The sequence below is a fragment of the Cheilinus undulatus genome, linkage group 2 (genome assembly GCF_018320785.1).
Source record: "Cheilinus undulatus linkage group 2, ASM1832078v1, whole genome shotgun sequence".
Classification (NCBI taxonomy): domain Eukaryota; kingdom Metazoa; phylum Chordata; class Actinopteri; order Labriformes; family Labridae; genus Cheilinus; species Cheilinus undulatus.
The window spans coordinates 41,935,362-41,958,622 of record NC_054866.1 but is presented as its reverse complement, the minus strand read 5'-3'; the positions used below and the strand labels follow the sequence as shown (position 1 = coordinate 41,958,622).

General features: G+C 41.1%; 1 protein-coding gene across 3 annotated transcripts in view; it reads right to left on the bottom strand.

Annotated features, from left to right (window-relative positions):
* tiam1b (TIAM Rac1 associated GEF 1b) overlaps positions 1 to 23,261 on the bottom strand; it is a 62,275-nt gene that overhangs the window by 11,556 nt on the left and 27,458 nt on the right. For 2 of the 3 annotated variants that reach the window (XM_041799265.1, XM_041799274.1), the window contains exons 2-15: positions 15,134 to 15,225; positions 14,077 to 14,998; positions 12,665 to 13,121; positions 12,046 to 12,218; positions 11,596 to 11,820; positions 9,378 to 9,563; positions 7,963 to 8,109; positions 7,791 to 7,868; positions 7,346 to 7,516; positions 6,039 to 6,143; positions 5,490 to 5,571; positions 5,118 to 5,204; positions 4,220 to 4,432; positions 3,639 to 3,739 (exon numbers count right to left, since the gene is read on the bottom strand). In XM_041799265.1, the coding sequence (XP_041655199.1) occupies positions 3,639 to 3,739; positions 4,220 to 4,432; positions 5,118 to 5,204; positions 5,490 to 5,571; positions 6,039 to 6,143; positions 7,346 to 7,516; positions 7,791 to 7,868; positions 7,963 to 8,109; positions 9,378 to 9,563; positions 11,596 to 11,820; positions 12,046 to 12,218; positions 12,665 to 13,121; positions 14,077 to 14,988 (2,937 nt within the window). In that variant the 5' untranslated portion in view covers positions 14,989 to 14,998; positions 15,134 to 15,225. The remainder of the gene's footprint in view (positions 1 to 3,638; positions 3,740 to 4,219; positions 4,433 to 5,117; positions 5,205 to 5,489; positions 5,572 to 6,038; positions 6,144 to 7,345; positions 7,517 to 7,790; positions 7,869 to 7,962; positions 8,110 to 9,377; positions 9,564 to 11,595; positions 11,821 to 12,045; positions 12,219 to 12,664; positions 13,122 to 14,076; positions 14,999 to 15,133; positions 15,226 to 23,261) is intronic. The other variant, XM_041799283.1, reaches the window with a different exon arrangement.

Sequence of the window (23,261 nt, the reverse complement as noted above, 5' to 3'; positions counted from 1 at the left end):
CCTGGCCTTACAAGAAACTCAGCTTATAAAGTTAAGAATATAAAAAAGGAATTAGAGTCAAGGAGCTTTAAAAATGTAGTGCTTTCTGTACAGTCTATACTGTAATGCACTTTCAAAACAGATTTAAAAGTTGTACATCATGTGCAGGATAATTATTAAGTCATACTGCCTATTAAATGTTAACAGACATAAAAAGAGATGCATTAATGTAGAAACATTGCTTTAAGAGAGCAACAATACCGCACATTTAATGTTTTGCAGCATAATAGCACACACACATGAATGATATTGCACCATAGAGTTATGAACAGCATACAGTCATGAAAACAGCATAATCAATAATGCTTCTTATGCATTTCTATTTTTTGCATACTTATGATCATTTTCTTACTTGTTTTTCAAGTTATCTGAATATTTGTTGAGTGTTTAAGTTTGGTAAATGCATGTGATGCAGATGCAGTAAGACAGCAAATAATAAATTTAATTTAAATAAATAAATCTGCTTCATTTCATCAGACCAATTAGCCCACAGAGCTCAGCCAGTTTTAGTGAGCCTGGTAAGACACAGTCACAGTCCAGTCATCGTCTTCACAGCTACAGTCCAGGCTCATTAACTACATGACCAACTCAGCATGCATGCACAGTCATGACATGGCAGAGAGAAGGGAACGAGGAAAGGGGAGGGGGTCCCAAAAAGGAACAATATGCAGATAAGAGGGGCTGTAAAACAGGCAATGCTAGAGACAATTTCTCCATGTAAATTAAATATAGATTAGAAATGGTTTGAAGGCAGAGGAAGAGGATTGTATCTCTGCCCTGAAACTAGAGGAGAGCCTGAGATTGTAGGTCCAGATACCAACAGAGAAAACTACTACATTCAAAGAGTCGCTCCAAAATCAGTCCTGGTAGTTTGCCAAAGTCGAGTCACTCCTACATACGGTGTTTTATTTTGCATCCTGTGGAGCACTCCAGTGATTACAAGGCATCTCTGCGACACAGTGGTGACTCACAGCTTCCTGTTGTCTGTCTGTGGCAGCCAGGAGGATGTGAGACCCAAACACTGAGAAGCAGAGGTGTTTTACTCTTGCTGGAATACCACAATAGCTTGTCATCTATCACAGCAGTACCAAGAGCTTGCCAGGTAAAGGAAAGGTGTACAAGGAAGGAATCTCACCAGATGCAGCATGTCATAGACGGAGTCTGTGGAGCGCTTGCTGTGTTTACTCCACTTCAAGACGGACATAGCCAGGAGAAGGTGGACAGTCAGCGTCAGCTCAAGTACCAGAGGAAAAGAGACTCCAGGTTTTGAAAAGAATCAAGTCTACTCTACGCCTTTCCAACACATTTCTCCTCCCTTTTGTCTTCCCTCTGTTTTTAAAAAGGAAAGGGTGCTGTGGTGCTTGTGATGAAAGATGAGTGAAGCTGCTCAGCCTCCTCCTCTCCGCCCACCAGTGCCTACAGCCTCCCAACTCCCCTTCTTTTCGCCTTCAGAGTCTGCTGTAGTTCTGTCACTGTTACGTTGCCTTCTCCTCTCTCTCCCTCTCTCTCTCTCCTCTACAGGCGGCATAAACTCAGGCACACAGAGTGAGTGTGAAGATCTGGCCAGCTCCAGCAGCATTGTAAATGCGTCTTGATAATCCTCCAGGCCGGGGCGACAGCAAAGGAGCAGGAGAGAGTCCCGTCCTCAAGGTTGTGGAGGAGCAGGATTGGCTGGGCAAGCAGCACGGCAGTAGAATATGAATGCAGGGATTCAGGATTAAGGAGAAAGGAGAGCCGCAAGTAAGCAGGCCGCAAAGGAGGGTGGATACGGGAACAACCAGTTTGGTAGCTTTTGCAGGAATAAAATGAGGAGTCGAAAGTGTTGACTTGTGCAAAAAGTGATGATGGGTCACAAATCAACAGAGATAGGAATGTGTGATATATTCACAAGCTCAGACAGTTCTCTTAATCAAAACATGGCAGTTTCACACGCTCATACTATCACGTTTTATCTGCCTTTATCTCAAACTGAGACTTGGATGACTCACATGAAACTTGTGGGAGGGGAAAGGATAACACTAGAAAAGCTACTTTTTAAAACTACTACAAAAATTAAGCACAGATTTATAAGGCCTGATTTTGGTACTGGCTTCTTGTTGCATAAAAGAGAGCTGACAGGATACAATGACTGTAACTTTGGGGCGACTGTGGCTCAGCGGTTAGTCTGTTGGGTCTCAACCAGAAGGTCAGGGGTTTGACCTCAAGCCCCAGCAGTTATAAAACTCGATGTGTTCATGGGCAAGACCCCACATTGTGGGGTTAAAATGGGGGGGGGTTTAAAAATGAGATGTGATTTTAAAAAAGTGATGATAATGGGTTATTGTGGCAAAAAATTGGTTTCAAGAGACAAATGTGGGTGGAAATAGTGCAAAATTGATGAAAAGTGGCAAATAACAGCAGCAAAAGGAGTTAGAAATGGTACAAATAAATCATTTCCACATCAGACCCTTATAATAGTTTGATCCACTAGATGCATGCTAGCACCAATGCTACTTATCCAACATGCATGCATTGATACTGTCAATAAATCACAACTAGGGAGGGTCCATTATCTGGATTTTTCAGGGGCCCAGTTAGTTCTGTGGGCAGGTCTGAGTTAAATTGTAGAAAACAAAAAGCTGGAAGGATTGTTAATCATTGAATCTACATTGGAAGTACAAAATGTCTCTCTGCAAACTCGATGAGATTTCTGAGTGTAGTGACACTTTTTGCAGCAAGCATTTTAGTCAGCAAATTTGTCTGATTTTGAGATGTGAAGATTTAATTCTTCCCCCATAACTGGGCTCTGATGAATCACATGGCTGCACTGTTTATAGTTGTCAGTGTATAATTTCAATGATTCATCTTCAGAAAACTGAACTCAGAGAGAGAAGAAGGGTAATCATCCTTTAAAAGGAAAACCAAGTGAAATCAAAAAGACAAAATTCAACAAAACAAAACATGATCGAGCTACCTGTGATGGAATGGCACACACTTCTTTGGTGTTAGTGTTAATTTGGTTTACTTTCATCCAAATGGTGTGATTAAGAGACAAAGGATAAAAGAGTTGATATTTCCAGTCAAACTAAGGGTGAGCTGGCTGACAGATTTTTTCACTGACTTTTGTTGTCATGATGTAAAATTGGGAGGTCATCAAGTGTTTAAATAATTCATAACCTAAAAAAAGACATCCACTCTGGAGCATTTCATGAGTGACAGCCCTTTAAAATCAATGAGCTGCAGATAGACCAGCACTGTAGTCTTATTTAAAATGTTATTACTCTATCATTTATGTACTGTAAAACAGAGGACTGGTTATCTTGTTAGGCAGCTACATGTCATGAAAAGAAAAGATAAATCCGATGCAAGATTGTATAGAGAAGCAGGATGACACCTGGATGATGTACACTCTGCTTTCTTTACTAAAGAGGACACACTGTGCGACAAATAAACTCTTCAATGCTATTGCAAAAACATTATAGAGCAGAGAGGCTGCAGTAAAGGACAGGGATGGTAAACAAGCTCAGAAGCCAACACAACATATAAAAGATGAGTTTACAGTTGTTTTCTTTAGTTCTTCTTTATAGACCTTAAAGGCAAATAAAAAAGGGAGCCCTTACCTTCCTGCACTCATCAAACTCGCCGAAAATCTCAGAGTCGTCGTCCAGGCTGTCTCCTGAGCTTTCCAGCAACAGTCCCACACCATCGTCAAGAATCTCCTCTGAAAAGGTAAAAATATTGTGAGTATGAGCTCAAGAAACAGTATAAAATGTTAATTTTCTTTTACTGTCATTAAAAATGCATCTTATTTTTTTCTCCTTTCTTTCTCAGTTTTATTATGTTTGAGACCTTTTCGAGAAAAAATGTCGACCTTATCAGAGTATTCTACATGGGTGGGCTGCTGCACACCGCTGAGATCCTGCTATGCTCACTAATTAACACCCTGTAGAGTCACTTTGTTTGCATAAATTAAACTGGTGTCACTAAGGACACCAGCAGAAATCTTTTCTCTTCATGAGAAAAGAAAAACTCAAAGCCTCCAGTTTCTTTCTGATCCATTTGGTATCCTTTAGTACAAAGTGATTGCATGCCAGCTGGTCTGATAAACACGACCATACTGTGAGCGACTGATGGGTTGAAAGCGCTGAGCATGATTCCTTAAACTGTGGTTTTCAGATTTTTAATAACTGCTACTTCTCACCTTGACTCTGTGAGAAAATGTCTGTGTAGAGATCTTGCTCTGCATCTGAGCGGCGTGGTGGCAGGAAGCAGAGCTGACGGCGGTCCACAGAAGGCAGGGTGTTGACTGTCAAAGCAAGCGAGGCTTGAGAAAATGCTGCCTTCATGTCGGAGAAGTTAAGACTATAAGAGTCTTTTCCATTCAGCTGAAGTATTTCATCCCCAGCATTTAGACCTGCAAAGCATAAACACCATCAGTCGTGAATCCATTGGCTGGGTGTCATACATGCATACACTTGATTAATGGCATCTTCTGTCCAACTGAGTTGGCAACAACAACCTAGCTCATTTTCAGTATTTATTAACAGACCATTGAAAGCCTAATTTAGATGATGAAAGCAGATAATTTAAAGAAACCTCTGAAAATTTTCAGAGACCATTGGTTGAGATTCATTATCCTGTCTTCTCCTACTTCCTGACCCACTTCTCAGCTGCAGGTTTCCCACATGCTGCTGCATGGCACACAGCCTGTGCCCCCCCTTCACTATGACCATCTCCAGCATGACATTTGACAGCCCCCAACCCTGCAGTCTAACTTTATAGCAATGATACTGATGTGAAGCAGCTGTGCTAAGGTTGTCGTCCTTCACAAAGGCCAGTGAGAGGCACTGTGGTTATGATTATAGTAATCAACGCCCTTGAGAACTGCTGTTCTCTACCTCTACCTTCTCTGCCTATTGAAATTCACTAATGCATCTCTAATGCAAAATAGTAAAAAGATCTGCTGACCTCTATGTGAGATAAATGATTTTTTTCCCCCCAAGACAACATGTGAAAGAAGAAAAACTGGATCACATTCTGTCAGTTCACAGACATGTTTTTGAGGGGAGTTCATTTGATGGAAATGAAGGGAAACGTACCTTTGGCAAAGGCTAATCCACCTGCCTTTACATCAGTGATGTAGAGTTGTTGTACTCCATCCTCCTCCACTACTGAAATGGAGAAACCTGGAGGAGGGGAAGGAGAGGCAAGAATAAGTGGAGGAGGAGGAGAGAAGGGGGACTCTTACATAAAACACATCAGAGGGATTTGTGCAGCACAAATGGGAATAGACAAGAAAAAACATGGGCCATGCATAGGTCAAAGAAAAGCAATTATTGCACAGAAAAAAAACAGGGCTGCATATGCAGCTTTTGACACTGACTTCATTACGGCATCTTACAGTTACATAAACACTGAGTTATAGAAGTCATACAAAGGGAACAACAAAGGACTAGTTAAAAGATTCTTACCATAACCAATCATGCAGGATTCATCTCTGTCAAACTGGATTACTTTTGTTATTTTGGAGCAAAGCTCGATTTCTTTGTAAAGCTGTGAAGAACAAGAGACAAGTTATTATATAAATCATAAAACACGGCCTACTTTTTTCATTTTCTGGTGGGTGGGTTTCTGACAGAGTGGAGAAAGAGCGCTGATTTTCTATTTCATTAGACAAAGCAGCTCTATCACAGTCTTTGTGGATGGTCTATGATGTGTCATGATTACAGGATCTAAACACAAAAGTCACTACTGATATTGCTTATTAAGGCTTCTGAATAGATTAATGTTTTGTCGGAGGGTCCTCCCCAGCAGGCATTCCTCTGGAGAACACATATGAAATCAAAAGGATAAAAATACGAAACCTATTAATAATTCACACCAACGTTGCTCATGTGGTTTGTGGTTTACTTTTGATTGTGATTCCATACACATTCTAACAAACCACCAGCGCTTCCCCACAATCTTTCACCTTTTATTCATCAAATGGCAAAAGTATATTCAAGCAGCTAGTTACATACCAAGTCGCACACATCTTCTTCTGGTTTGGGAATGTAGAATTGCACTTGGTTTTCAATAAGGAGTTTAAGCCGCAGGTAGTGTTTAGTGGGATCCAGCTGGTGAGCCTGTGAAATGAGAGCAAATTAACTCTGATAGAGAGGTTTTTTCATCACAAAACTTATTAGCTGCCTACCAGGGAGTCACTTTTGCCAAGATTAATAAACATAGTGAGCTTTTTTTACCTTGTGTTGTTAAATTAGATACCATACCTTGATTATCCAGTGCATAAACATGGATTTAGATCTGTTTTGGGAATTTGGATACCAAATGGAAATGCTTAATGCTTAATGCTTTGTGTGGACACACTTCAGTACATACAGAAAACAATTTGACATCCAATAGCTCAGACTACATATGGTGGTTTGGGATGCCTTTATCTGGAGTGGACTGAAGTGCAGATGCAAGATGTACTGGCATGCATTAATGACCACTTCATTAGCTGATGCACTGTTTACTATTAGTATTCTGCCAGTAAACTTAAGCATAGCTTTATGCTCATCCAGTCAAGCATAGAGTGATGGAAATAGTGGCTCTTTTTACAAATAAGGATTATTTGTCTCAGCTCAGTAACAAGAGCTAGTCTTTCAGCTCTTAAGCGGCTCTTCATTTTGCCTTTTTTTTTAACAACAACTAAAGTGGACAAACAGAAGCCCCTTCTCCAATGGAGGCTGGCTTCTGTTATTTATAAAAAGATCCAGCATTTAGAACTGGTTGGTTTGAAACTAATTCAATTGTCATTTCAATTTAACCAGGACCCTGCAAGATTTATTTGCTAAATAGTATATCCTTATATGCATGTTTATTACAAAGTGAGGTAGAAAAACTGATAAAAAGGCACTGCTAGCCTCTTAGCTTGGGGCTAATTTCCCCCCATTCAGTCTTGTTGCCTCACTACACAGCATGTAGGGATTTGTAGGATAAGAGAGCCACAGATATTATGTATGGCTTGTTGTCTGTATAGCAGGTGGGAAAGTGAGCTCCAATCTTAGGTCGTCCCTGAAGACGCATTGTTAATGCATAGTTCTGCATAGAGGCAGCACTTAAGTGCAGTCACTTGTTATCTGAATGCCCAAAACACATTATTAATGCAAAATGTAAACAGGGCTTATCCAAACTGTTATTTGTCTCATTGGCTCTGAGGTGGCTCTCATTTTAAAAAGCATCTGCAGGTGCTTCAGGCTGTCTTACATCTTTGCCATGCAAACATCACTTGAGTGCAATGTGATCCACGGGTCAGGTCGGGTCATTTCAGGTTGATTAGTTTTACCTTGCAAATGGTTTCCAGGACACACAGTGCTGACTCTCCTGGCTGTATGATTGTCAGCACAGGCTGGTCATTTGGCAGACACACCCAGGAGGGGGTGAGGTGGTCGGGGACCCACAGGTCACTTTCCGTGCTTGGCCGTGGAAAGCTTTTCACGGTTCCACCCTCACTTTTCTTTGAACAGAGACAAGAAGGAAGCATTTTCAGTTGCTATTTGTATCAATGAACAGTTTGATTTGTTTAAAATTAGTGGCACCTGCTTGAAATACCTCTAAAATAGCCTCTATTGCCAAGTGGTTGTCTTATTGTTGTTACCTCTGGGTACATCCAGTAAAGGGCTATAATTCCCTGACGTCAGTGTTGGCTAGAGATTTAGTGCATAGCTTCTACTAATGTTTGACTTATGCCTCTCTGTCAAATATATGCAAACACAATTATTCCTCCTTACTGTGTGTTCCTTGGCAGGATCAACAAATATGCCTTCTAAAGGTTTTTTCACTGGCTCTTCGCCATCTGCAAAGACCTGCTGGGACAAAAGGAGAAGGTCAAATGGTCGTATCTCAAAAACAGGTCTATGTAACGCTCTGGAATTTTAAAAATGAACTCAAAGTCTCACAGACCTGGTTGATAGTTGGATGAGCTTTTGTTTTTTTCTTTGAGGTAGTGTCAAGACCCCAGAGAGAGGAGAACCTGCTCTTGCGCTTGCTGCAGGAACGTGACATGGCCTGAGTTCGCCGTCGCACTCCGGTCTCTGTGCGGGCTGCCACCTGGAAAAACATAACTCAGTCAGAGCTCAACAAACCAAATGTGACATAGACAACCATCTGTTTGACCTCATGTCACATCACATTTTGGAAACCTTATTTTTCCTTTATACAGGTTAACAAGGATAAAAGACTCTGTAAAATACACATAAAACATAAAGAAGATTTATATAAGTGGTGCAAGTGGATGATCTCTGTAAAAATCATCAAAAACATTCTTTATTAACTTATCTGTTAAATAAAAGAGGACAGGGGGTCACTTGGGCCTTCTATGATAAATAGTTAACACAGATGTAGTGCTGCCATGTCTATTTCAAACATGCGCACTGGGTTCATGCAGATTTTTACACAACCTGGCATTTCTAGGCTACTCAAATGTGCAAAAGCCAGGGTTAAAAGTCTGAAAAAGACGCTGAAGTAGGCATTAAAAATCACTGTGCATGTAGGACCAGGCGTGCTCTAAATTTAACCTCTTTTTTTTGATCTGTCAACTCTTTTCAGCTCCTCTTGGACATAGTGCTGATGGAGGTATTCATGGAGGCAGAGATGTGCAAATTGGATGCGATTTAAACAGTTGGAAAGATAAAAGAGGAGGAGGAGAGAGCGGTTTGATTGTGCCTTTAGTTAGATGTCCCACTCTTCTATCTCTCGCAGCTCTGACACCCACCTGCTCAACAGCTTGCGTTGGTGGTGCAGGAAAAAAGTACATCAGTGATCTGAAAACCTGTCTCCAAAAATCGAATACATGTTTTCCTGTACTACAAGTGCTTTTAGCTGTGGAGTGCACAACCTCCATGTAGGAGTGGGAGGAAAAAATGAACCAAGCCTCCTAAGCAGCTGCCCTGCATGTGAGACAGCCTAAAATAATAGTACTCATTCTTGGAAAAAACATTAAACGCTGCACATATGAGTTTCTGGAATCGATTGCCAGTGGAACGACCATGTGTAATCAGTCATGATGTGAATCTGAAAGAGCATGCAGCATTTCTGTGTACAAAAAAAAACTAAGGAACTTCTGAATATGAGTGATTATAGTGATTAGAGATAATTTTTTTACTGAAAGGTTTAATCCCTTCATTTGATGTAAACATTGCTCCCTTAAACAGTCATTGATTTCAGGTCAAACTTGCAAAACATCCAGGTAATTGCATTAAAATGTAAAAACACAAAAACATACTGCCTTAAAGTAATTGTTGTACATTTATGTTAAGTAAAAGAAGATGAAATATGGATACTGTGTAACCATGAAGAAACAAAGAGGTTGTATTTACCAGTGCATGGAAGGAAGAGACTGAGAATATACCCAGGCGTCCCATTGCCAGCTTTGTGGGGCGAGATGCAAAGGCCAGGAGACGTTTGGGGTTGGGCAGCTCTCCTCCCTGCAAACTGGCCAGGTAGCATCTGAAGCGGAATAGATCCATGTGAAACTGCTCCAGGTTTTGCTCCCACAAGAAGATCTGCAGAATGAAAGGGAAACAGCAACACATCCAGTTAATTGTTCATCAAGGCTTCTGTTTGTCAACTTCAGTCCAGGAGGGGACATTTCCTCTCTCCTCTGAGGCTCTGCGAGCAATTTGCTAAAGTGTCGCCAACCTGCGCTCTCTGTTAGTAATGGCTTGATGTTTACTGGGGCAGTGGAGCAGGACATTGTGATTATGCACTGGGCCATCCCCCTCCCAGTCACAGTACTACACTGGTGTTTGGAGGGGCGGCCAGCACCATGGTGGAGGGCTCTGTAACACTGCCAAGTCGCCCAGAGACGGGAAAGAAACAATACTGTGCATTCCATTGGCAGATAGAGGCTGGGAGCGATTCAGCTTTCCAAGGAGCAGGCCCATATCCATTCAGCTCTGCACAATGTGAAACCTGACACTGCCAAACAGAACCGCTCCAAGCAGTCACTACCTAACTGACCAAACAAAGGCCATTTGATCACCCTTCTCTGTAAACAGTCCCATTAAAGACAATATGAGCTTTGCAATTAAGTGAGAGAATGGCAGGCTACTAACTAGTGCCAACTGCATACTGTGTTAGGAAACAAAAAGAAACCTGGTAGCTGTAAGGTGTGGAGCATCAGCAGTCTCACTGATATCTCTGACTCAATACCCTCAAACCTCTTCAAGAAAAAGTGCTTTAGTTGGTGCTTTGCAAGTGGAGTTCATCTAAGAGCAAATTTCCTATTTCATGAAGTGTGACAGCAGCAGGAGGTTAATGGCAAGATCCCTTATGTTGATTAAAAACTTTAGGAGAGTGTCAGCTAATTCACAATATTCAGGCAAAGGTTATTTTTGACCCTTTATGATTTGGATGCAGAAGGTCTAATGTGTTAAGGTTCCTTCCCCAAAAAAAGAAACTGCTATAGTGCAACCAGCACCGCCATATTTATTTGAATGACATAACTGTACATCTGGCAATCAGTCATCTTTAGATATAGAGCCAAATCATGACAAGAAGTAATCTCAGGAGATTAAACAGACAAGGTAGACCATTTTCTCATGGTTTTGATAAGACTGCATGCAACTGTCAGCAAGGGAGTACTCCAGGGTTCTAGCCTTGGGCCACTTCTTTTTACTCTATAAATAAATGACACTGCATGACAAAAAATGTAAATCCATCTTTATGCAGATGATGCAATTTTATATTCCACTGTACCCTCCAGGCCCTCTTGCAGCAACAGACTCTTCATCTCAAACTAATGTTGAAATCAGGATCTGATCTTTCAGGCATCACATTTCAATTTTAGTTAGGAAAATAAGGCCTCAGCTTGGTTTTCTTTACAGTGACTTATACTGACAATTGGCTGGCCCCCTTTGGGGTAAACTTCCTCCTTACCTGGCTACTTTCCAATCTATAAACATCTCAAGCCGGATCTCAAAATTGAACCACTTTAAAAACATAAAAGTTTAGGACTGAATGGGATTAAGATTGCTTTTAGATTTGCTGCAGTAAAGCTCCTTTCTCTTATAATATATCTTTTAAAGAACTATGTCTGAACTGCTTAAGGAAGGACATTGCAATTGCATTAATGAATAAAACATGAAATGAGACAGGTTTGTAGGTATGAATACATGATTGTGAGTATGTATGTGACCTTTTCTAACTTATTTGTTCATTTTTCACTTTTATTGCTGCAGGGCACCCTTGGTCTCAGTGGGCTCTACCTGCTAAAGTAAAGGATAAATAACTGTGTTAAAGAAATATCCTGCATCATTTGGAAAAGCTCTACTTGCCAAAAAAAAAAAAAGTTTTTGCAAGTTGAGAAGGGTTGAGAAGGGAGAAAATAACCAAAAGAAATGTGCTTTAAAAAGCTTTGAAAAGATCACTGCTTACTTTTAAAAAGATAAATGAAGGTGTTCACTCATAGTTCTTATGCAATTTAGAGGGTAACAAGCTGAGTATTTAACACATTTCCAGACACTTCATATCTATTTGTAAAATTCTCACACAACTGCTTAAGACAATATGAAGTTACTAAACGAATAAACTTGCCTGATCCAGGATCGTCTTCCTCTTCTTGGTGTCGGTAACAGCAGACAGCTGCATGTCCCCCATCTTCTTCATCTTCTCATCCATGTCTATCTTCTGCTCCAGCTTTTTGATCTCGGCCCGAAGCAGGCGGACTGTGTCCTCTCGGTGGTGTTGGCGGGCGACGGCAGTGGCACATGCTGAGTGGATGGCTGTGATCCAGTTCTCCAACTCTGTCTGGCTGCAGGTCTGCGTGGGTAGAGACAGCGATAAGTCAGAGGTTAGACAACAAAACAAAAGCTCTGTGCTTGTTTTGTAATGATTCACAGCTAATTATAATAAACATCAGACTTCTAAAAAAGGGCAAGAACCGTGCAGGAGGCACAGAAGTACTTTTAAGTCAAAGTAATTCTTGCTTTTGGGTGAATTTTCCAGTTGTTAACAGACCAGATGACATTTAACCCCTATTCTTACCTGAAACAGAAAAGCATCTCCCAGGGAGTTGCTGAGACAGAACACAAAGTCCTTTTTGGGATGCTCTGGCACAGCCTGAACGATACTGTTCTCAACCCAGATGGCATGCTTGGGAATACTGTTATTGTCTATCCCTGAACGACCATCAGTCTCATAGAAGAAAAGAGTGCAGCCTGAAAAACAATAGGGTAGAAGAACATGAAATCTACAAACTGTTTAAGTACTTGACTGATGAGAATAATTGTGATTTTTCTGCCTTTTTAAAAAACACAGTTTTGCTAAAGCAATTTAATTCTGCTCTCCAGTGGCCATCATTAAGAAGTGCAGCATGGCTGACTCATCAGCAAAGAGATCAAGATCATTCAAGTATTGATTTGATTTCAAGCTCAGTCAAGTGGCATATAATTAAATAATGAGCTTTTCAATGTCCCTAATTACTGCCGGGGTTACAGAGGTTACTTAAAGTTAGATTGAATCAAGTGTTACAGAGTAAAATACTGTTTGTCAGCAGAAACATGAATGTTATCACATAAATATGGGCCTTACTAAGCTGCTGCATGGATACCAATGTTTAAGAATCAAGTTTAAATGTTATGGACACATTAGGGGCATAACAGACCTTTCAGGGAAACCCAGTAACTCTTCCACTTGCGCCTGGTGGCTGACTCCACCTTCTTGTTCTTCTTATGTACGAGGAAGTTCTTAACAGCGAGCCTGCCAGCTTTGCGCACCATCCCCTGGGCAACGCTCAGCAGTGGGTCAGACTGGTAGGCGGAGCTCATGGTGCTTTGCTCGTCGCTCAGGGCTGACCCTGCCTCCTCTAAGCTTTCTGTCTGGCAGGAGCTCATCTCCAGCTCCTGGCGAAAGTTCTCATACACCCCTTGTACACACTCGGCAGCCCCACCACCGCTGCTGCTACCGCTGTCACTGCCGGCGAACATGCTCCTGCCGGCCGCCGAGCACACGGAGAAGGAGGCTGACATGGTCTTGTACCTCCGGGACTGATGTTCTGCCTCCACTGTCACCCCGTCGATACCACTGTCCTCGTACTCACTGCCCTCCCCGGCTGTGACATCCTGCGATGGGTCAGAAGCACAAGACAGGTGAGTCGGCATGGCACCCTCAGTTTTATCATCATCAAGAAGAGAGCCAGTTAAAAGATTCTGGCTTGTCTGAAAACAAAGCTGTCTCTGCAGATGCAGGATGGAGCCATTCTTCAAAATTAATCATGTTACAAAGTGACAACAGACGCCTGGAGAGAATCCACTGGTTACTTAATCTTGAAATCTGCCCAAAATTAATCACAAATCTGCTGTTAAAGCCTGCCCTTTCTGTGGCATCGCAGGGTCTGTCCTCTCCTACCCACATGGCCAAAGGCTCCTGGGAGATGAAGGGGGCTACACCGAGCGTGGTATCTCCATCTGGTCACATGACCCAATCATGCGCTCCAGAACCCTATTCACTAGGGCTACTGGTGCCCCGCAGTGACAGGGCCACCATACACGTTTTACTGTTACACTCTTCCACAGGCCTCCCTTCATTATCATAACAAAAGACTGAGGCATTTCAAACAGGGACTGACTTTAAGCTCTGCTTCCCCCTCCTGTCATTACAGTTCTTCTCCCAGGAAAAACAACAGATTCATCGGTAAAAGACACATCGCACCCTTGATATAAGCTTTCTTTTATACTCCAATTTGTTCGGCTGCTTATTATCTGTGAGGAGAATGCAGCGGAAAAACACTCAGACACAGCAGGGGAAATGAATAAAGGTAGGTGTCTTATTGGTGATGCCATGAGACGACATTAAGATTCTGTGCAGCATTCAAACTCTGTCCAAAAAAAGAATAAAAGGAGCAATGACCCAGCTTGAATACATTATTCCCCCTGAAGTGAATATCAAACCACCATGAACACACTGTTTACTTTTTCATCAATGGAGAAAATTATTTGTTCTGTACTCCATTTTAAAATGGCATTCTCCACGCTAACTTACAAGATCAGCACACAGTGAAATTGCTCTAAATCTTACCTGAATTGTCTGTGCCCTCCTGCCCTGCATGTTGGCACATATGGCAGCTTGGTGGCTGCTCAGGCCTTCAGACAGGCAGTGTGAACGCCGGCAGGGAAGGGTGTATGCACTGTAGGTGTTCCCATCTTCCTCTGATGGGGAGAGCATCTTATCATCCTCTCCCTCCCTGACAGCCCTATTTCCATCATGCCACTTGGTATAGCGGCGTTGGGCTTTCTGGCGGACTGGGTTTTTCTGGCTGAATAGCTCATCAAGGGAGTTGGCCCTGTCAGCTGAGTCTGTGGGACTGGACTGCAGGTGGCCTTCGCAGTCAGTGAAGTCCCTCTCGTTGGCCATGTCTATGATCTCCTCCGTGCTGGTCAGGTGCTCTTGGCTAAGGTCAGACAAAGAGAACTCCAGGCTGTCATCTCTCCACATATCTGCAGACTTGGACCTCTTCTTCTTAAAGCTTACGGTCTCTTTAAGGCCCTCACGAGTTTTCTGGAGGTATGTTACCTCACCGGTGTACAAATCATCATCCTGCACCTCCTCCGCGGTGGGGCCAGGCAGAGTTACATGCATCATGTTCATGTGAACAGAGGGATTGGCCAGGTCATTGTGAAAGGACACGGGGCGCAGGTTCATGGCCACACGGTCCACCCAAATGGGGCTACCAAAGTCTGGGAGTATATTTGTCTCGTTGAATGGCTCCAGGCCATTATCAGCAAGGGATTGTGGGATACTTGGAGTGCTGCTTGAGCGTGTGCTCGTCTCAGAGTTCCTGTGCTCTATTTTCCCTGATGAAGCATGTCTCGAGCGTCTGGACTGCTTGTTGGAGATGCGGAGAGACCGAGACATGTGCTTGCGTGACAAATAGCCATGTTCGTTTCCGTAGAGGTTATGGTCCCCGTTCTGGCTCTCGGCATTACCCATGATTCACAGGCTGAAAGAAAGAGGACACGCAGCTTAAATAACTTCTAAAGAACAAGAAAAGAACACAGAAACAGAACTTTCACCTTCAACATCACTAAGAACAGTTTCTGACATCAAATGAAAGAACGTCTGAATGTTGTTGTACCTGCAGGATCCTATTGATTTTTCTGGCATTTTGTTTGTCTCTGGATCTTCAGACAGTTTGGTCCTTCACCTGCTGTGATGATCCAAGAAGCTCTGAAGGGAAACAAAAAACACAGAAAAGACATATAGATGAGAATTTTCTTGTCTTAAATTCTTGCAATTCGTGCTTTCAGTTGTGAATGTTGTTTTATTAAAATAGAGGCTTGTATAGAGAAACAAGTACAGCTAAAAGCAGAAACGTAACACTATTGTTTTTGATGTTCAAGATAGCTTGTCTGTTGTTTTTATTATTCGAGTTGTTGCTTAGTGGTTAGTTGTTTTTTTTTTTTATCCAAGAGCTTCACTCTAGAACTGTTATAACTGGAGGCACCCTGACTATTAATTAAAGAAGACAACAACCATAAAGACTAGCCATTGAAAAATGAAAGCGAAACAAATACTATGCCTTTGTCTTAAGCAGGGCTCAAAATTTTGATTAAATTGCAATGTCTTACTGGAATTTTCAAACTTCATGAGGTGCAATATCTGTTGCGTTTTAAAATTCCAGTTTAATACAATTTTGATGCAGGATGTTATGATCCTGACATCCTGCAAGCATTCCAGTTTAATTTTTTTGTTGAATGATTTGCAACAAAATCCTACTTTCTTTCCTTTTGTATATGTTTTTATAATTAAATATGAGAATGGCAGGGCACAGATGGCCAAGTGGTTTAAGGTGCGCCCAATGTACACAAGCACCTGGGTTCAAGTCTGGCCTGTGTCTACTCTCCCACATGCCTCTCCCCCACTTTCTCATCCCTTTCTGACTCTGTCGACTGTTAAATATCAACAAGTGAACAGCATAAAATGATCATTTCCTCCAATATAGTAATTCATATCTAATTTGCAATGAGTAAAAAAAAATTTTTTTTTCAAAATTTGTTAGCCTTAGTTCAATCTATCAAATACTGTATTTGTTATCATATAGAGAGATTAAATGCTTGTTTTTGGAAAAAAAAACAAAACAAAAAAACAAGATGAAGTCTGTTAAAATGTAATCAAAGTCATTGTAATCGCAATGTTGGAGAAAGAAAATGCTATGTGATTATTCTCACAAATCATTCAGCCCTGGTCTGAGGTAACTCGAAAGGGGTCTGTGAGACACGGCATCTGTCAGAATGGCCAATACAATGTTTTAAACATTTTTTAAATTCAAATTTATGTAAAAACAAACTCTTGCAGTAAAATTCATTTATAACCAAGTTGCAAACATTACAGACTTAGCAACATTTCGTAAATAAAACAGAAAAAGGTCTGATGTTCGGATTAAATAATGTATAGACCTGTATTAGAAGTAGTTACAGGAACGGTTGCTCACTTTAGCTTTCTTAGCTTTAGCTAAGGCTAACATAGTCTCCTAGCCAAGTTGTTCATGTTACTATGTAAGCCAATGCAGCAGCGTTAGCTTTAACTATAGATAACAAAAGCTTAAGTGGGCTACCATTCACATAACTGCTTCTAAAATGGGTCTAGTTCTAGCTAATGTAGCATAACCCCACATAGCTAATGTGGCTTTGCTTGCTTTAGCTTTAGCGAAGTTATCTACATAGCTAAGTTATCTATAAATCTACCATAGCTTCGTTAGCTTTAGCCTTAGCTATGCTAAAAGCCTAAGAGTGTTTCCATGAGGGCAAGCTATTTTTCTCTGAGCAGAGGTTTTACTTGCTTTTATTAAATGTTTTGTCATTAGGTTCTGCAGGTCTGTTTTTTGACTTTTAGCTTTCAGTATCCTAACCCTTGCAACCAGACTGTTTTGAGTAACTGTGCTGTACTGATGAAAAAATCACCCTGTATTTCCCAAGCACCAAGTACTTTCCTTGTAATGTTGACTAAATTCTGTCCTGGGAAGAACAAAGTGAAAAGTGTAATATTGTTCTACAAAGAGGCAAACACAGGGAAGAAGAGCAAATAGTAACTCAATCCCTGCTTATAGTTTTGTCTCTTTACCATACATGAAGAAGAGGCAGCTCCGAACAAGCCAGCTAGATGAAAAACAACCATCAATCTGACAGAGGAAGTGATCCACTCAGCCCCCTTCAACATGCACAGGGGTTGTGTGAAGTGGAGGGGATGTAATGACAATATGAGCGCTGTGACAGCCTGAGTGAACAGGAGTTATTCAGAGCTGAAGTGAACCATCCATGTAGCGTTGTTGTCTATTCTCAAGCACTATCTCCTGCATTAGAGAGGACTGGGACAGGGGAAAGTTTGCTCCATGATGCACACTACCTGCCTTTAGGCTGGACAGCCTGCTCAAAAAAGGTCCAGTTCTATGCCTGGGACCACTAACAGATGGGACAGAAGATTAACCGCGCACATTGTGGCTGTTGTTCTTCCTGATGTGCTCTCCCCTCCTTTTAGGACAGACCCTATGGGGGGGTGCAGTGTTTTTGCGTGTGTAGCAGACACAGATGAGTGGGAGCCCAACCCTCTGCTGCTGCATGCACTCAGGCTTACTGTGAAGAGGGGCGTTACATAAACTAGAGCTGACCCCGTTTCTCTACCGTATGCTGCCCCCTTTCCCCCTCTTCTTCTGCTAACTCATCACCTCGCACTAGTACTGCAATGCACAAGATTGGATGTTAGTGGAAGCGTTACCTACTTAAGTTTGTTGTCTGTTTCATCCCTTTTTGTTGAAGGGAGAAAGGATTAAAAAGAGGGGCAGAGCTTTGAAATGCTTGTACACTTTCACTGAGAGACACCAACATGCTTACAGATGCTAGTTCAATATTACACAAGGGGCTTCTTTCAGGCCTGTTTATATCCTCTTACACACAGTACCCTTTACTTTATATACGTCTGAGGTGTGGTGAAAGTTTAATGTCTCTGCAGATGTCATCCCTGGAGAGAAACAAACTGTCATATGCAGTAAAATAAAGACCTACAGGAAGGTTTGGACAGGTTTAAAAGTATTTATGGATTTAGTTTCTGCTATTTATAGCACAGCTTTAATATGTTGCTGTGTTGGATTTGCTAATGTTCTCAGTGGTTGCAGTGTAACTGTAATGTGAAACTGGCCAGAAATTAATTAGACTGTTTCAAGCAGAGATCAGGGGCTTAATTATAAGTAGATGTGGTTTCCTAAGTTGTTACAGTTAAGGCAACCCACTGTGTAGTGACCTTGGATTTTCCAGCACAACCCCATTTAGTGAGGCTTGAAATATGTTAACCCAATGTTTACTGTGCTTGCCAAGGTGATCTAATGTTTCATAAACAGCCAATTAATTTTGCAACAATGCAATCTGTTTGTTTTTGGTTTACAATAGCAGCAAAAACGTCTGAGAAAACTTCACATAAAAGTGAGGAAAATTAAAACAAAAAATGCTTGCGTGAGGACAAAATAACAACATGGTGCATTTCCACCAATCAGTCCAGTTTGGTTCAGAATAGTTTGGCACAGCTTGGTACAGTAAACCCTGATCTTGCTTGCATTTCCACAGCTAACCTAAATCCAGCCTCAGTCGTACTGATGGGAATACTATGGATATCTATTTAACAGAACATTTGGCACTGCTAACAAAAGCTGGTCTTTTGGCTCCAAGTTGCTCTTGATTTGGTACCATTTTGGCTTTTTTTATGTCAACTAAAAAAAAATGGAAGAGAAAGAAACAAGGTATCCAAAAGAGCTGAATGGCCAGCTCCACATTCACTTGCAAATGGCACACCTTTATTGCCATGTTTACACAGAAATGATCTGATGTTCTTTATTTTCAGTCTCAAAAAGTTCTGCATTCAGATCATAATGTTTTGATAAGAGTTTCTGTGCATACAGATTGGCAAAAACAACCTAAGACACAGCAGTGTCCACAGATGATGTGGATGGACACTAAGAGTAAATTTTAAGAAAATATAAACTGGGAGAGAGTTGAACAAAAATAACTTGTCCCCCATTGTTTTTGAAGTCCACCTACTTGTGCATAGCTTGACTGGAACAGTTCTGCCCATGTGCAAAAAGCCTACTTCACTAGTAACATAATTCAAATGTGTGTAAGCATCCACTTTCAGAGGTATCTCTATATTACCACTTTACATGAAAATGAAAAAAGATGGCATTGCAAAAGTTTCAGCCTTGGTACCCTTTTCCAAAACTTACTGTCTGCAGCCAAAACACAACCAGAGGTTACAGTTTAGATGAAATTGTCGCATTAATATGACCTACGTATCAGGTTGGAATTCAGGTATTTTAGAGCAATGTCTGATGAATTCCCTCAACCTACAGGCCACCAGAGCAGGTGAACAAAAGTAACGCAATGGAGTGGTTTTACAACCGTAAGCGGCATAAATTAAGGGGGTTTTTTTGTTTTGTTTATACCAACTTCATGATCAGAACTGATCAGAACTAGTCAGTAACTGACCAAAGAACCCTACCTCCTCCTCCCTGAGCCAGAGCTGCTGTCAAGTGTTCACAGTCGGCTGTGTGCTGGGATGGTTTGAGTGGCATATGAGTAGTGCTGCAACTGGTCTACCTGCTTTAAACCAATGCTTTGCTTATCTTCAGTCCAAGATTGTTAAAGAAGGTCGGAATATCTGAATGAGATTGCAGGAGTTGAGCAAAAAATATTTAATTCTCTTAAACACTCTGACACTCATGATGCAGAAAAAAATGCTGCTTGAACTTGCAATGCCTCTGTATGTAACAGCAAATGTTTGAACAGATGAATATAGGACAAACTGGTCGAAAACACAGTTAGAAAAAGTTAATTTCCTGCTTGGTGGAAAGGCAGCTATAGTGGTAGAATGTGGGCTATTAAGCGAGTCAGGAAGTTCATATGGATGACAGACATAAAACATGACATAATCAGTCGAGATCATTAATAGAATAAGTTTAGAAACAGAGGCGACAGCTCTTTTTGAAGTCTTTTTAACAGCTGCATTCTTGTCAAGATAACAGAGCCCATATTCTTTCTTAACACAAAAAGTATTAAGACACAGTAAAAGTGTAGAGAGAGTTCTGATTTGACCAGAGGAAGCTCTTACAATGAAAGACTAAAAAACATGTTATGAATTTGGAAATGCAGGGATGAAAACCTACGCTGCATTTGGGTTACTAGAATATCTGAATATAGGATTCAAATAGCCCCAGATCCTCAGCACTTTATCCACTACAGCTGAAATGCTGCTGGAGCACAGAATCCATCATCAGCTCTTTATTAATACATGAGAGGGAATTTCAAGTGTGGAAAAGATGTTCTGGTGCACCAAATCCTCAGGAGCAGCCAGTGGGTTTCCTAGAAATACACCCTTACACACTGTCAGTTAGTGCTCCTTTTTTGGTCTCGAGTCTTCACTACCATTCTCCCTCCACAATTAAATAAATAATCGGGAATCAATGAATACTTTAGGTACTGCTGCTGGTAATGTTACAACGCAGTGCTCTAAATGGGTCATTTTTTTAGCAGGCTGAAATTAAAGTCAGTGCAGGACAAGAAGTCTCAGAAGATGCATCCAATACAAGGCCTTAATGAAACGCACCACCACTGGAGATTCCAGCAACCCACAGATGACAAAGAAGAATAGTTTTATTGTGCTTCAAGATTAGTAACACAACAGCTTCAGGGAAAAGCAGAGAAAATCATCATAGCTAACAAGAGTCAGAACATGAAAGGCATCAAGCTGCTGCTCAAGAAGCTGCTGCTGTTTAATGTCTAAGCCATTAAATTTTGTTTCATATAAAGCTGGAGACAAGGAATAAGCAACGTGTCTAAACATGTTTTAAAAAGTCAGATATAGTGCATATAAAAAAGTACTCACCCCCTTGGATCTTTTACCCTTTTAGTGATTTTATAAAATACAGTTTGGCTTTTTGACCAAAAAAACTCTTTCATGTCAAAGTGGAAACAGATTTCTACAGAGTAATGCTCATTAGATAATATTATGTAAAAGGTAAAGTGACAGCACAAATATTAAACCCCCAGTATTTAGTAGATGCACCTTTGGCTGCAATCACAGCACTGAGTCTGTGTAGATAGGTCTCAGTCAGGCTTGCACATCTGCTAAAGCTCTGTCAGGTTGCACAGGGATCAGGCAGCCCTTTCCAAGTCCAGCCCCAAATTCTCTATTGGATTGAGGTCTGTGCTTTGACTCGGCCACTCCAGAACATTCACCTTGCTGTCTTGAAACTGTTTCTTTGTTGCTTTTGCTGTATGATTCAGGTTTTTGTCTTGCTGGAAATAAATCTTTTCCAAAGCCGTAGTTTTAGACTTAATGAGATTGTCCTCCAGGATTTTCCTATATTTTGCTGCATTCATTTTACCATACACTTCTGCAAGGCCCATAAAGCTTTGACTGGAGGAGAACCCGGACCAGTTGTTGTATGCAGAGTTTCTCTCAGCTGCTGAAATTAACTCATTCAGAGTGGTCATAGGTGTCTTGGTGGCTAACCCTTTTCTCTGAGTTACTTGGAGTATTCTTTTGTCTTCATGGTGTAATAGTAGCCAGGACAACTGATTTATCAGTGAATGGACCTTCCACACCCAGGTGTCTTTACACTACAATCACTGGAGACACATTCACTGACCTCAGGTGATCCCCATTTCACAAATTGTGAGACTATTAGCACAAACTGGCTGGACCTGTTACACTGACATTACTTTTATAGAAATCTGTTTTTAGTTTGACATTGAAGAGGTTTTTTGTAACTTTTTTTTTGTCAAAAAAGCGAAATTATATTCAGCATGATTGATTTATAAAATCAATAAAAGGGTAAAACATTCAAGGGGTGAATATTTATTATAGGCACTGAATGTCAGATGTTTGCCTTTTGCATTACTTCATTTATTTTCATTTGATTGCCAAAACAGGATTAAATATTCTGCAGGTTTGTTACATATAAAACAGCTGTCAATGATAAGTTCCTGTTAAAGCCTGGCTTGTTTCATTTCTTCTAACAAATAGGAGCAAACTGTTTTCTTAAAACATGGATTGTCCTGGCTGACTTGAGTTGATTTATTATTAGAAATTAGTATCTGAATGACAGAACTGAAGCATAAATGTCACAGACTGTGATTTATGCTGTTAGAAGTATATTTCTCAAAACTAATTTGGATAAGATCTGAACCCATTTTAGGAGGGACGTGCTTATATTTCTATTCGGTGTGCTGTGGGATTTTGTCATCCCTGAAGTATGTGACAAGAAGATTTAAGGTCCTTTGGTTAATAAAGACCACTTAAAAGCCAGGCTTATATTTGACAAATGCTCAAGCCTGTTCGAACAGGATCAGGGGAAAAGTATCCTAAGCTCCACCTGCTCTACTCTGCTCAAGATGCCCAGGGACAAAAATGTCAAGCTGTTTGTAGCCTCTGAGGAAATGATGAAAATTCTTGCCCTCCAGCATAAATATGACTTATGGACTTAGAAAACAAGGTACGTCTTTAGTGAGAGCGTGAAACACCTGGTCACACATTCCTAAATGTTCTGCTCCATGTGGTAAGACACCCGATAAATGTACAGATAACAGACTCATAATAGGACGGCAGATACAAACACAAATTGAGCTTTTCTTTGATAAAAACCTGGGTTTAACTCAGTGTGTTTTGCTCTCCAGCTCAAACACCTCGCTTTCATTAAAGCCAACTGCACTGGTGAAAGGCAAGAATGCACTGGGCTGACTAGTTACAAGCTTCAACACAAAAACCCTGTAATCTGAACACTCCAGCCTCTGGAGATAATAACACAGGTAGATGTATGGAAGAGGAGGGGAGGGGGGAGAACTGAAAGACTAAAGTCAACTCAGCTCATGTTTCCCCACTGAAAGAGTCATATGCTTCTAGATCTCCTGTTCTCATGACTCATTTTCTGCTCCCGAGTGTGCTCAACTGTATTTAAGATTCTACAGGGCCGGAGGGAAATTTAGCATCAACAAGGCTTGTGGCTTCTTTTAAATGTTGCACTTTGTTACTAGAAAAGCAGAGGAACAAAACAAGTACTTCCTCCAGTCTTTATACTTGAAAGCTCAGCTGAAGACTAAGAGAGTGAACTAAAAGAGTACTATCTTCATGAATTTGAAGCCTTAGAAAGCCAGAGTAGACAGCTGGAAAATGGGGCTTTCAGTTTCGATGAAAGCAGCAAAGTTCTCCTTAGGAAGCTTTTG